Genomic DNA, 13,370 nt, shown 5'->3' with positions numbered 1-13,370 from the left:
CAGATCTCACTGCCCTCTGCCCTCGCCAAGCCCTTCAAAGTCAATGATTTCTTTCATACCCCTTTCCAAGAAAAGATACATTTTATTTTTAAAAATGAAGTATAATTTAATGTATTGAATCATGCCTTAGATTTAGAATTAGCCTTTAATACAAATTAGCACTTTTTTTAAAAGTAAGAAAATCACAAGTGAAGAAGTAACATACCTCAGGGTAGAGATTGAACCTTTTTAATGTGTTAATGACAAGAGGGTACTCGGTCAGCTTGTCATTCATAATCATCCACACTCCGTTCAAGAAGGAAGGTGCCTCCACAATAGTCTTAAAGTAGGAGTAATATAATCCCTGAAATAAGCACAGGTTACAGTTATAATAGAAAGTACGTAACTACCATACATCTCATTAGCTTCAGAAAAACTTAAAATACACTGTTTTTGAAAAGCAAAGCAATCATGCAAGTTAACAGCTACAATCAGTTCCACAGGTTTCTAACCACTGATAAAGATTTGGGTTGCAAAAATAAAAACCTACATATTTTTGTATAACCTTGTCTTAACTGAAGCAATTGGGCTCAAAAGAACTTCAAAAATAGTTTCCACATTAAAAAAATAAAATAGCTCTCAGCATGCTTCATTTAAGAAAACCCTATAACCCATATAACGTAAGTGTAGGAGATTATCTTAGTTAGAAACAGGGTGAGCAGCTTATTATGGAACTTAAATTTACCCCAAACCACAAATTCTTCCCTAGCCAAAAATGTTTCCCCCAACTGCTTATTTGAATCCTTGTTTTGTAGGTTTAATTTTTGGAGTAATGTAAATATCTTGTTTAATAACAAAAAATGTAATCCTTAACTATCAAACAAAATTTTTAAGAAAAAAATTAACTATTAAGTTGCGATAGGATTCCCAGTAACTTTTTTTAAATATTTATTTATTTATCTTTAGAGGGGAAGGGAAGGAGAGAGGAAGAGAAACATCAACGTATGGTTGCTTCTCGTGCGTCCCCTGCCAGGAACTGGCCCCTGCCAGGAACTGGCCTGCAACCCAGGCATGTGCCCTGACTGGGAATCGAACAACGATCATCTGGTTTGCAGGCCCGTGCTCAATCCACTGAGCTACACCAGCCAGGGCCCCAGTAACTTTAAGATAACAATTTTATTGAATGTCCCTACTGTATACCCTAAAGCCAATTTGAAATGCAAACATAAGTAATTTCAAACCTCAGATTCTCAGACTAACCGAAAAGTTACAAATTTAATTTAAAACACATGAAATCCTAACTTTGAATATAAAAATACGAAGATGAATTAATGGTTCCTTTTGGTTTCCTAATTCTGTTCACTGAACCGCCAATCAAGTAGCAGTGAGCATCTCCAGCAACAAAACTGGGGTCTCTCAACACCATCCGCCACGGAGAGGCATGGCACTTCCTGGAAAACCAATGACTCCAGGTCAGGAGAGAGGATATCTCAGAGCCCCAGACAGTCAGGAAGCTAAGAATACAGGCACAGTTAGGGGCACACAGAGCCCACTGCCAGGACTTTCACCGCCTAATGGCAGGTGAGTCCACAGAACATGTGAAAACCCATCAGATCATAACAATGCTCATACGGAAGGAACTCCACCAGCCGCCGTGAGAAGATGCAGGGGACCGACTTATTTTTCTGAAAAGTGATAACCAGGAAGAAGCAAGAATTAACCCATCTTACCTGCGTGAAGCACACCTCTAAGAAACCAAATAAGTATCATAGGAAAGTTCTTTATAGAAGAATTATTGTTAATAGTACAGAAAAGGTAACAGAATAGGTAATCACCATTTGGCAGTCCCAATAAAATAACTGACGTAGGCTGATGGCCAGTGGATGACAATAACCACAGCCACTGATCAATCTTAACATCACAGACAGTGAGACAGCCAGATACGGTGTGCCTCTGCCTGTGGTATCATAAATGCAGAGCATCGCTTATGAAGAACTCTTGCAACCCCCCACACCTCCCCCCCAAAAATCAAACCTTCAGCTGTGGAGATTCTTACCTATCAATTTTCAGGAAACTTGGGACAGTAGAACATAATAAATAACATGAATTACTTTGGGTAATTCTATAGGACAAATGGCCAGGATTCTTCAAAAAACCCCAAAATAAATGAAGAAGAATGTATAGATTGAAAGACTTAAGAGAGAAATAAGAGATACATCAACTAAATGCAATGCATCAATGGGGTAACAGTGTTTGGGTCCTGACTCAAACACACCAGCACACCAAGTGTGAAAAAAAAGAAAGTCAATGAGGATATTTAAAGAGTGATTGACACTTGATGTTATTAAGCAATTGCTGTTGATTGTTTTCAAGTATGACAAGGGTTCATGGTTGACAAAAAAAGTCCTTCCCAAAAGGGACCGGTGGAAGTCCTTCTGGATGGAATGACACGACGTCTGCAGTCTCCTGGGAAGACAGGTGGGCGTTCGAAGGTGCAGTGGAGAGAAAGCCAGGTGCATCCCCCGGGGCTGACGCCGGGGACTCGAGGACGGAAGGGGTCTACTCCCTCCACTTTGGAACATCTTTCAGAATTTCCGCAAGAAAACGCTTAAAATTTTTAAATTCCTAAAATGCCACAGGAAACTAACCATCTCGGTGCGAAAGGCCATCTCCCTTTCCAGGGTCGAGAGGTGAGAAAAGTGCCGGTCGTTCTCGAACAGCTGCGTTATGTGGCCCCTGCAGGACAGAAGGGCAAGGGAGCAAGTGTGGGGCGCTACTGTTTCGAAGAAACACTAAAAGCAAAAGTAAAATTAATCATTTGAAGATAATCTTGTAATAAAACTCAAATACAATGGTACCCATATTTGTTTCTCTGCTCAGCATGTCTTAAAAGTTATACTAGAATTTCTCTATTAAAAAGATCATTCAGATTAGATTTTAAAATCAGAATGAACCAGAACATTTTAAGCCAAGTCCAATAAAATTATAAACCATAAATTTCACTGAGTTACCATTACAGAAATGTCTGATTAATGAAATTCATATTTCTATACAGAAGATTAAAAAAATTAATCTTCTTCTCAACATGAACACTGCACTAATGTTCAGCAAAGCAGAGTCTCAAATCTAACCTCTTGAATAATGAATCTCTTTATTAAAAAATTGCATTATTCTGACCCTGATTTTTCAATTAAACTACTTTTTCAGACTACTGTGTTGCATGTGATAATGTCTATTCATCCTTATCACACTGAAATTATTCCCTTACGGCCACGAGAAACAGTGATGGTAAGTCTTCACCATCTGCAGAAAATAGACCACAAGAGAAAAACAATCTTACCAGTGCAATACGGCGGCAAAGGCAGCTGGAAGAAAAAAGAAATGTAAATTACTACATTAACATGAAGAAATGTTTCCAGCTCACAGAAAGCCCTCACACAGGTACGCGTGGTTCAGGATGTACAGACGGTGAACTGCTCGGGGGTGGGAGAAGAGCACGCTCTCTTCAAAAGCAGCCCCGGGACTGCTTAAAATACCAGCAGGCTGAGTTATAAAGGAATTAAGCGTATGTCTACAATTTTCATTCACTTGCTCTTCCAACAACATACATGAAGGCCCATTATTTGCCAAAACCTGTACAAGGCACCTTCTGATGGCAATATGCACAAATAGAACTGTGAGAGGAAGAGAACCAGTGATGAGAGGCAACTTGGAATAAGAAATATGTTGACTTCAGGGAACGGTGAACTCTCACTTTTTATATACTGCTGCAATACTGGAATTTTTATGAAAAAATTTACTTTTTAAACAAATTTAAAATGAAGTACATAAAGAAGGAAGAGATGGCGAGAGAAAAGGAAAAAAGGTAAGGGAGAGGCTATGAGAACTGTTAAAAAACAGACCAAACATGGAATCTCTTGTGCTAAGCCTCACATCAGCAAACCGAGAGAAGTGCCTGGCCCAACTGCAGCTTCGCTGGCCCAGAAATGTAACCTTCAACTGCCACCCTGGGATTACCTGTCAGAACTAGAGAAGCAGCCGCTGAAAGGCCCTTTCCCTCCCCTTCAGAGGGCAACCCTGGCTGAAACAACACCTTCTTTGCTCATAATATCTACCTTACTCCTCCTTTTTGCCTTTAAAAACCTTCCTTTTTATACTGCCTAGTGGGGCTCCTTTCTACTTTGCTGGATGGGATGTCTCCCAATTCATGAATCATCCAATTACAGCTTTAAAATTTATTCAGTTGAATTCTTGATATTTAGCCGAATCAATAGTTTGCTTTTGTCCAAATACAAAGAACATATTAAGATGAATCCAGAAAATACCATTCAATTCTCTTATATCACAGGGTTAATCTTACTGCAGTCTTCTGATTAAATTACTACTAAAGAACTGAACAACGAAAATACTCTTAAAAATAAAACCAAACAGCTCAGACCTTTTGCCTATTCTTAAAGAAGTGTTTAGCTTTAAAAAATACATTTTGCCTAGGAGATATTAGTGGTTATTAAAAATAAAGTTACTCTCTAGATTGTTGAAACTGTAAATATTTAACTAGGTTTGTCATTTGACATTTGTTTGTTTGTGCTACTCTGACCTTTGGGAATTCTGAGTCTCTTTCCTGTTGACAAATCTACCATCCACTTTCCTTTTGGTTAATGATTTCACCCCACCATGATAGAATCTGGGGTTTACTTTCTCAATGATCTAATAATAATGTTCTGAATAAATCACTCTTCCCTCACAACATGCAAATGCCACTTATATCACACTCAAGACTTGTCTTCCTTTGGTAATCCCTTTGAAAATATTACTGGGATCTCATTTATAAATTAATTTGGGAAGAATCTTCATGTTTTCAATGCAAATCCATATGTTCACATCCATAAACATGATATACATGTTCAAGTATTCATCTTTCCTTTCAACTGCCTTGAAAAAAATCCCTTCAGTAGAGTTAATACATATTTTAATACAGAGTCAACTCATACTTCTTGTTACATCTTCCTGGGAATTTAACACTTTTTTCTGCCAATATCTACAAAATCAGTTTTTCATTATACATACTGTATATCATTAATGAATTTTTTTCAATTGTATGTATTTTGTATGTATTTGTGGCTTATTTACTTAATTATTAGTTGTCAGTCTTTTCTGGTTTATCATCAAGTCTCCACATTACACAATATTGTTTAAAAATAATATGTTGCTCCTATTTTAGAATTTGCTGTTAGTTTCTCCTTCCTGTCTGGCAACAATAAACTTCTACAATACTCAATGATTCACTAAAAGAAGGCGTCCTGTCTTCTGCTGACTGGAACAGCAGTGCATTCCACATCATGCCTTTACGCTGGCCTTTGACCTTCAAATTCTGGCCCGATAAACAGGATTTCTGAAGGTCATCATCCCCTGCTCCCTCAAGAGTACCAGGACTTCTCAGGGGAAGGATGGGAGGCACTGAGCAGCCCTGGGCACCTTCCTCAGTCCCCTTCATTCCACTCCTGCGGCGCTGGGGCCAACAATCCTGGGCACCTGAATGGCACTCTTTCGAGTCTCTGGGTCAATTCATAATGTGCCCAATGTTTGAACCCCTTTGTTCATTTCCACTGACTAGTAACAATCACACAGCAGCTAACACTTGAGTTCTTATTACAGGCCAGGAACTTCCCAGTGCTTTATGTGAACTAAACTCAAAGCATCCTCACAGCTGTCCCATGTGGCGGGCCCACACTGAAAAACCGAGGCCTACATCACGCTGGAGGCTGCCCCCGGGAAACACAGCAGGGGGCAGAGAGGGGGGTGGGGCAGAGCCACCCACTGCCTGGCCCTTTTGGGGGGAGTGGTCAGACGAAGGCCAAAACCTCCTTACTCCCCTTCCTTCTTTTTTTAAAATAATTTTTTTGAATTATATTTACTTATCTTTAGAAAGGAAGGGAAGGAGAGAGAAAGAGAGAAATATCAATGGTTGCTTCTCATGTGTCCCCTGCTGGGAACTAGCTTGCAACCCAGGCATGTGCCCTGACTGGGAATCGAACCACGATCTTTTGGTTCGCAGGCCCGTGCTCAATCCACTGAGTTACACCAGCCAGGGCCCCTCTTTTTTTATATTAAAAATAAAAGAAAAAATGTTGCAATTTATCTATTCATATAGGCAATACATTTTATAGAAGCTATTTTTATATAAAAATGTAGAGCTATGCTTTAATTTATTCAAAATAAAAATAAATTATATGTATATGTCATTTGAAAATGAAAGCACAGATACTTACAGCCTTGTGAACATGTAATTTAAGCATGAACACATGAAATGATAAAAATTTCTGAGGGCAACTCTAAAGAACTTTTCTTGCCTTCATGTCTACAAAACAGATTAAAATTGACTTTCTCTAAATTTACTCAAGGGATTATCAAACCCGTTTATACTTTTTGGGGAGTGTCACAAAACTGACAATCCATTTTTTTTCCCATTTTAACACATATATTTTTCACTCTGAGGTAATGAAGTAAATATAGCAAGTTTTCTTTTTAAAGTAGAACATAAAACTAAGTTTTAAAAAAAGCCAAACTTATTCAAAAACAAAAAGGTGTTCAAGAAAGAAGGTTTGCTCCGCAGTCGAAATCGGGAGACGATGACCCTGTGCTGGAACTTCGCAGGCTCTGCTGGTTTGCTGGAAGCCCGCAAGTTTCCAACACTCGGACACTAAGCTGCACACTACACCACAATCTGATGAAAGAAATTCTGTACCAGATTACATGTCAGTTTATATTAAGTTTCAGTGTTCTGGGACTCGAGCAGACTCCTCACTGCAAATTCTTCTGTTATCAGAATCTTGTTTAAACAAAACAGAGTGTAACTCCCTGAGGGTAGAAATGACCACCGAACTTGACTCTGGCACACAGCCTCAAACACAGCCAGACTCAAAGGTTTGCTGAATTCATGTGCATGGCTTGATATAATTAAGGGGAAATGAAATAATCCCAACTCATGTCCACACAACAAACCAAAGATGAATACACTTTGATTGATGGATACACACACGGGCACAGACACACACACATATGTAATGGTTTGTTTTTCCTTCCCCCCCCCCCCGAAAAAGTTACCACTAACGTAGTGCAAATTAGAGCCCTGGTTCCCACGCTGGAGTGCCCAGAGCTGGGGTGCACTGAGCTGGGGTGCCTGGAGCAGGAAACAGGGCCGCCTGGTTGCAGTTCCTATGGTCCCGCAGCAGCTCCTGCTCCGACACGCCTCCTTTCAGCCCACGGCCCCCCAGGCCAGTCCTGACCTTAGTTCTGGCCCTACCACAGCCCCACCCAGGGCAGTCCAGGGCCCTGCCCCACTGCCTGGCCACCGCACCAGCAGCAGTAAGGGGGGGGGGGGGCACAGCAGGAATAGAGAAAGACAGGGGACAGGAGTTTCTTCCCTAGTTCTGATCAATCCTCAAGGGCTCCTAAGCCCATTCCCTCTCCACCCAGCACCCAGCCCCCTACCTCTCTCTCCTCCTTCTCCCCTTCCAGAGTCTCGGGCACTCTCCTGCCCTGCCCAGCTCATCTGGATGACCAGGAAGTAGAGCCCTGTGATCTGCATTTTTGAGATTCCTCACCTGAGTCTTCTGGCTAAACATCCCACAGCAGGTCCATGGGGCCTCTTTCCTCACTCCATGGGGGTAAGGAAAGCCGGCCTCTAGAGGCGCCTCCTCCAAAGGCACACAGCTGGTCAACAGCAAGAACTCTGGGGACCCAGGGGTTCTAGGCCCAAACCTTGGTTTCTCCCCACCACCCTGACAGCAGTGGGCATTTGGTGGCCTCCCCTCCCATTGGTGGGCATTTGGTGACCTCACCTAGTAACATGGAGAAATGCATTCTAAGTCCAAAATGACTTGCAAATTTCAAAAACACAACTTATTCCTAGATTGAGGTTAGTCCATTCTTAAAGACAGAGTTCTTTGGCCTTCCTAACCCTCAAGTGACCAAATGACAGAGAGGTTAGGGATGCCCTTAAATCTGTTAGGCACGGTTTCCAAGCGAACCTTGACAAGTGCTAAAGTCAGCCCCTTCCCAATCCGACTAACAGCTTCTCACTGTCCCCACGGGTCCTTCCAGAGTGGGTGCTCCTCTCCACAGGCTGGGGTCCGTATGGAGAGCACTGCTGTCCCCTGTCAACTCGCCCTGGAGAGCGCGGCAGCATCCACAGGGACAGGCCCAGTGTCTCCTCCCGGTGTGTGAAGGGCCCCTTGGCCTCCCAGGGCTCACGCCTCGGGCCCCACACAGGAACTGGCCTATTTCCAGTCCATCCCCACCGCACGGCCTTCGTGTGGGCTGCACTGTAGCGGGCCCCAGCCCCCTAAAATACCCAGTGCTTTCCCGATGCTATGCTTGTGTTCCTGTCTGAAAAAGCCAAAAGACCGCAAGCAGCCATGGTGTTTGGTGACACTTGTCCTCCACTCTGGGGCGCAACGCCTTTACCACAGCCCCCAACCAGCGAGTCTTGCACACAATGGCTTCCCCTGCTGGAAGGCAAGTGCCTTGAGGCTGAGCGTGTGAGCCTGTGTTGAATTCATCATAGTGGCTACACCTCTTGTCACTGGACCAGCCACCTCACTGCACTGAACTGGTAAGTGACTATCACTGTGTAAGAGAAATTATAGAATGCACTCAATTAAATAAACAGCTAAACACCTAAACTACATCTAAGCATTCTACACTGCCCAAAGCAGCCCCATTACATAAAGGCAAATATCTACAAAACAGTAAAATTAATACACTGAAAAAATATTTCTAATCTATAGTATCTAGAATGAAACAAAGCCCAGTTTCTGTGCAGTAAACTGCAGAGAGAGAAAAGACATTCTAGGACCCAGTCTGGGAAAGAAAACAGTCACATACACCACAAGCTTGGGTCCCTCCTACCTTCTAGGGCCTAGATTTGCATGTGAGCCACAAGTACTTCAAAGTCAACAAGTATCTGCACGCCAACTAGGTGCACAGCACATTTTCCCAGGAACTAAGAAGAACACTGAAGAAATACTAGCCAGTATCTGTGCCCTTGAAGATAAAATCTTTGAAATAAGTTCTAGGTGCATAAAATAGCGAGAGCGCGTATTGGGCACTCAAATGGACAAGGCCTATGAACTGTAAGGAATCTGCGAGGGCTGGTGAGCAATGGCCTTGTCAGGGCAGCTTTATTCAAGTGGGATGGGGAGGGGGTCTCGTGATGGAATTCCAACTTAGGTGGGACTTACGGTGAGTGGCCAGCAAAGAAGACAGCCGCTATAAAAAAGCTGGTTGCTGACTTGGACCCAACACGACAAGAGAATCCCCATCACTGATGTTGATGGTGCAGAATAAAAGGGGCAGTGACAATAATGAGAGACTCTTGTACACCGGGGTGGGCAGAAGGAGGCCTGCGGCTGTGAGGGCGCGAGTTCATTCTTGCATTAGTGCTGATTCACCACTGCAGTCATTCGTACTACAACTGTGAACCTCCTTTTGCCGGCTCTGCATACAGCGTGTCTGGCCCTCAGAGAGTCACGGACACCAGGACGGGCTTTCGGCAGAGCTTCCCAACCGGAGAGCCTGGGGCTCCCAGAACAGGCCAGCCAGAGTCCAGTGACCAAGGGGATGGGGGCACTGCCATGCAGGAGGAAGTCCTAGACATAACTTAAAAATCAAGGGCAAAGGTTTACAGTGAATATATAAAAACGGAGTCTAGATGTGTGCTTCACCATCCCTAACAGATTATGATTGGGCATCTAACCGAAGAAACATATACATTTTCACATTTTTAGAACATTTATGTATACACGATTTTAAAGTAGACACTACTTTAAAGAATAAATAGAATAAATACCCAATATATGTGTTTGTAAAGAACTACATTCCAACTTCCTTTAAAAATCTCATCCTCACATAACATGAGCACAAATATTTCTAAATCAAAGTGACCCAAATTAGTAATTTCAGAAAGTAACTTTCTCCTAATTAACAAATGTATTTCAGTATTTTGAGAACAAATAGCTAGATAAAAGATACACCCAAAATAATGTGCTAGCTCCATAAATGCATCTGAGCAAGCACAGCGAGACACCGTAACTCAAGTGAACACCATGGGGGCCGTGTAGAGGCTGCCCGTCTGCACGGGAGAAGAGACCCACAAATACCCCCCACACAGCCGGGCCCATCGGAGTCAGCAGGAGACTTTAAACTCTTTAAAAGATAAACCAGCCCAATTTCAAGACTGGATTCTCCCCAAATTGCAAACTGCAGAGAATATCACAGTGTCTTACTTAGCCTTTAAATGATTAGGAAAACTGTGATACTGTTTTTACTATTTTAACTCTATTTTTATAACAATGTCAAACAACCCACGCATGTCATCAAACACAACTTAGTGTTTTAAGTGTTCAAACAAAGCTCCACAAAGACAAGATGGAGACTGACAGGTTGACCACAGGATGGAACAGTTGGCAACTGCCCACAGGAGCAGAAGCGGGCCAAGGGGTGCGCTCTTGCTAAAAACTAGCAGGTGTGGGAACTTAAGAGGCCCCCTTCCCATTAGTGCATTTCTGACAGTTGCCTTAGACTGCGGATCTGAAACCTACAACTTGACAAATGTGCCAAGACCTCAACTTCAGTCCCAAGCTCCGCCCAGTGAACTCACCAATGTGTCTCCTCCCCTGTAAAACTGCAGGAGGTAACCTTTAAGTTCTCGGTTTTCATGGTTTCCATGGAGATCAAAGATGAGAAAAGAATGAGAAATGAGGTCTTAAAACATGTTAAACAGGGGAAAACAGTAGCACTGTGCCAGTTACATAAGCACTTTATGATTAGTATGAAGACATGGCCAAAGATTCTGAGTTCTGACAATTCTGTCTGCACTGAAAGACGGCCTTCCAGAGGCCGCCGATTACTGCTCAGGAGCCAATAGGAAAACAGGGTGCAGAGCAGTGACACTCCAGCCAACCTCAGTGGGCACAGAAACAGGAATACAGCCTCCTGTTCTCAATGGTAACAATCATCTCCATTTAAAAATGTGTCAGGATGGATAGTTTTCTAAGTCACTGGTCACGTGACTGACACCTGTGTTCGGGTCTAGTCTGTGCCACTGAAGATAAAAGCACCTGCATCCCCGTTTGGTGTGATGAGTCACACTGGAGCCTCCGAGGGGATGTCGGTGACTCTGCTATCCTGTCACCACGTGCTGTGGTAAGTTGACAGGACAAAATGCCACCCAGGCACTGATCATGTGTAGTGACAGTGCCGAGAATGCACCTGACAACTGGTTCCTTCAGCAAGAAAGTCACACACAAGGAAGAGCGCCCAACACGAAGATCTATGGACTGCTATTTCATATGCACGCAGAAAAAAGAGATAATGCCGAGAAAATGAACCGTGTATGGAAGCAAAAATAACAGTTACAATAGCTGTAGATTTGTGTGCTCTGAAAATTAATTATTCTACTTTTTAAGTTTGTTCCTATTCAATGCTTCTTGAATTATAAAAAGTCATTCACACAGAATTGATCACCCCTATGGAAAGAGACTGCATGGAATTAAAGATCCACACAATGGTGCTGACCTAGAAAGAGCTGTAATTTTTGCTAACGTGGATGACTAGTCATGGTTAAAATGGTAACTAAAGAAAACTAGCAAACTCTTCCCTGGAAGAGTCACATTCTAACGGTTTGGGTGAAGTACCATCTGATGGCAAAAGTTGAACAAGCAAAACAATTGAGGACTAAGCACCTAAATAATAAAGTCAAAAACTACCCCACCTGGCCATGAGCACAAGGGCTTACAGTCCCAGTGATAATCTATCACATTAACATAGACCTCGGCCCCTCCCCTCAGCAGCCTCCTTGGTTCTGGGAACACCAGTTCCTCAAGGAGGTAGGGTTTGTGCTGCAGCTCACGCTGTCTGCCTCACAGCCTGCATCTTCTGTTCCCCTGGGTCTCAGCTGGAATAGAAGCCTTCTATTCCCTAGAAGAAGCCCCCCAGAAGCCTTCTTGGCCCTACTTAAAGGGGTATATTTCCTGTTTTTTTTTTCTATCTCTGCCACTTGTTTGCTCCACTGCACTTCCTGCAATGTGCAATTTACTTTTATTTATTTGCCCCCACCCCAGGTGGATGTTTCCGGGAGGCAGGAGTGACAGCTGTCCCGTTCTCCATGGTAGTACCCCGCCAGCAAAGAGCACCTGGCCCAGCAGGCATTCAACAACTGGTGTGAATGAGGCTACAGGGATTTTTCGCATTTTATTTATTCTTTACCATAGCCAGGCGAAACACTTACTATCACTGTTTTAAAGATGAGGCAACAAAAAGAAATGTTAGGAGATCTGTATCTTTTAAGTGTAGCAACAGGATCGCGATGCAGGTCAGTACTGAGATGCCAGGCTGTCTCCCACCTGTCCCAGTTCCCAACACCTAGACTCAACCCTCTGCCCCAGGCAGCTTCCTCCCCCTTCTGCCCCTTGCAAGTCACCCATCTTTCCAAGGACATGGGCTTCCAGGCTCTTCCAAGTTGTGGCTGATAAAAGCAGTGCACCTAAATGTGGCAGTTTCACCTCCCAAGGGACATTTACCAAGAGACATCTGGGTTGTCACAACTGGGGAGGGGCCAGGCTTCTAATGGGTGGAAGCCAAGGATGGCTGCTACGCATCCCACAGCGCCCCTTCCCAAAGAATTATTCAACCCCAAACGTCCTGGCGCAGAGATTGTGAAGCCCAACAGTAAAGAAGCAGCTAAGAGCAGAGGTGCAGGTGCCCTGGACCTCAGGAGCCAGGCAGGTGATGGGAATGAGTCAAGCAGCACCCGCAGAAGAGGATAAACCATAATTTTTACCACCTATTCAGGCTGCATTTTGCATGGTGCTTGTGTTTTAAACAACATCTTTCCTGACAGTCTTTCACTGCTGGCAAGCTTTGTTTTGTACATTTAACTCATACACTCTTCACTTCCACAAGGAAGAACACCCTTTCCATTATTTCTTGAGCCCTCTCCAGCTACCCTTTTGTCTTTTCACCCGTGATAAGGGACACGGGCACAAGAAGGATCATTCTTCTCCCAACTCTGATTAAAATAACAGCCATAGATGATAAATGGCAACTCAGAGCCTGTTTCAGCACACAACAGAGGCTAGGAGAAACTTCTGTAAACTGGACCGTGCACCCAAACTGAAAGGGGGGGGCGAAGATTCACTCAGTTCCGGGGGATTGCTGCAGGAGGAAGGTCAGCTCAAGGATGCCAGATGGTCCGCTTCTGGGGAGAAGCAGGACGTCAGACTTCAAAACTACCCACGCTTCCCCCAGTCCACCCCGCCCCCAACTCCAATGTCATTGGCCAAGTGAGCTGGCTGTTTCAAGTTTCCAGGTGACTCAAGCACACAGCCAAG

The 13,370-nt window shown here is 43.5% G+C and overlaps 1 protein-coding gene across 1 annotated transcript in view; it reads right to left on the bottom strand.

Moving 5' to 3' along the window:
- Positions 1-13,370, bottom strand: part of DPY19L1 (dpy-19 like C-mannosyltransferase 1) — a 68,457-nt gene that overhangs the window by 51,501 nt on the left and 3,586 nt on the right. The window contains exons 2-4 of the mRNA XM_037041157.1: positions 3,320-3,344; positions 2,628-2,715; positions 206-343 (exon numbers count right to left, since the gene is read on the bottom strand). Of these exons, the coding sequence (XP_036897052.1) occupies positions 206-343; positions 2,628-2,715; positions 3,320-3,344 (251 nt within the window). The remainder of the gene's footprint in view (positions 1-205; positions 344-2,627; positions 2,716-3,319; positions 3,345-13,370) is intronic.

Source organism: Sturnira hondurensis, unplaced genomic scaffold, assembly GCF_014824575.4.
Source record: "Sturnira hondurensis isolate 20B ecotype Veracruz unplaced genomic scaffold, ASM1482457v3 Scaffold0002840, whole genome shotgun sequence".
Taxonomy (NCBI): domain Eukaryota; kingdom Metazoa; phylum Chordata; class Mammalia; order Chiroptera; family Phyllostomidae; genus Sturnira; species Sturnira hondurensis.
The sequence above is the reverse complement of the archived record's forward strand: the minus strand, read 5'-3'. Positions and strand labels throughout refer to the sequence as shown.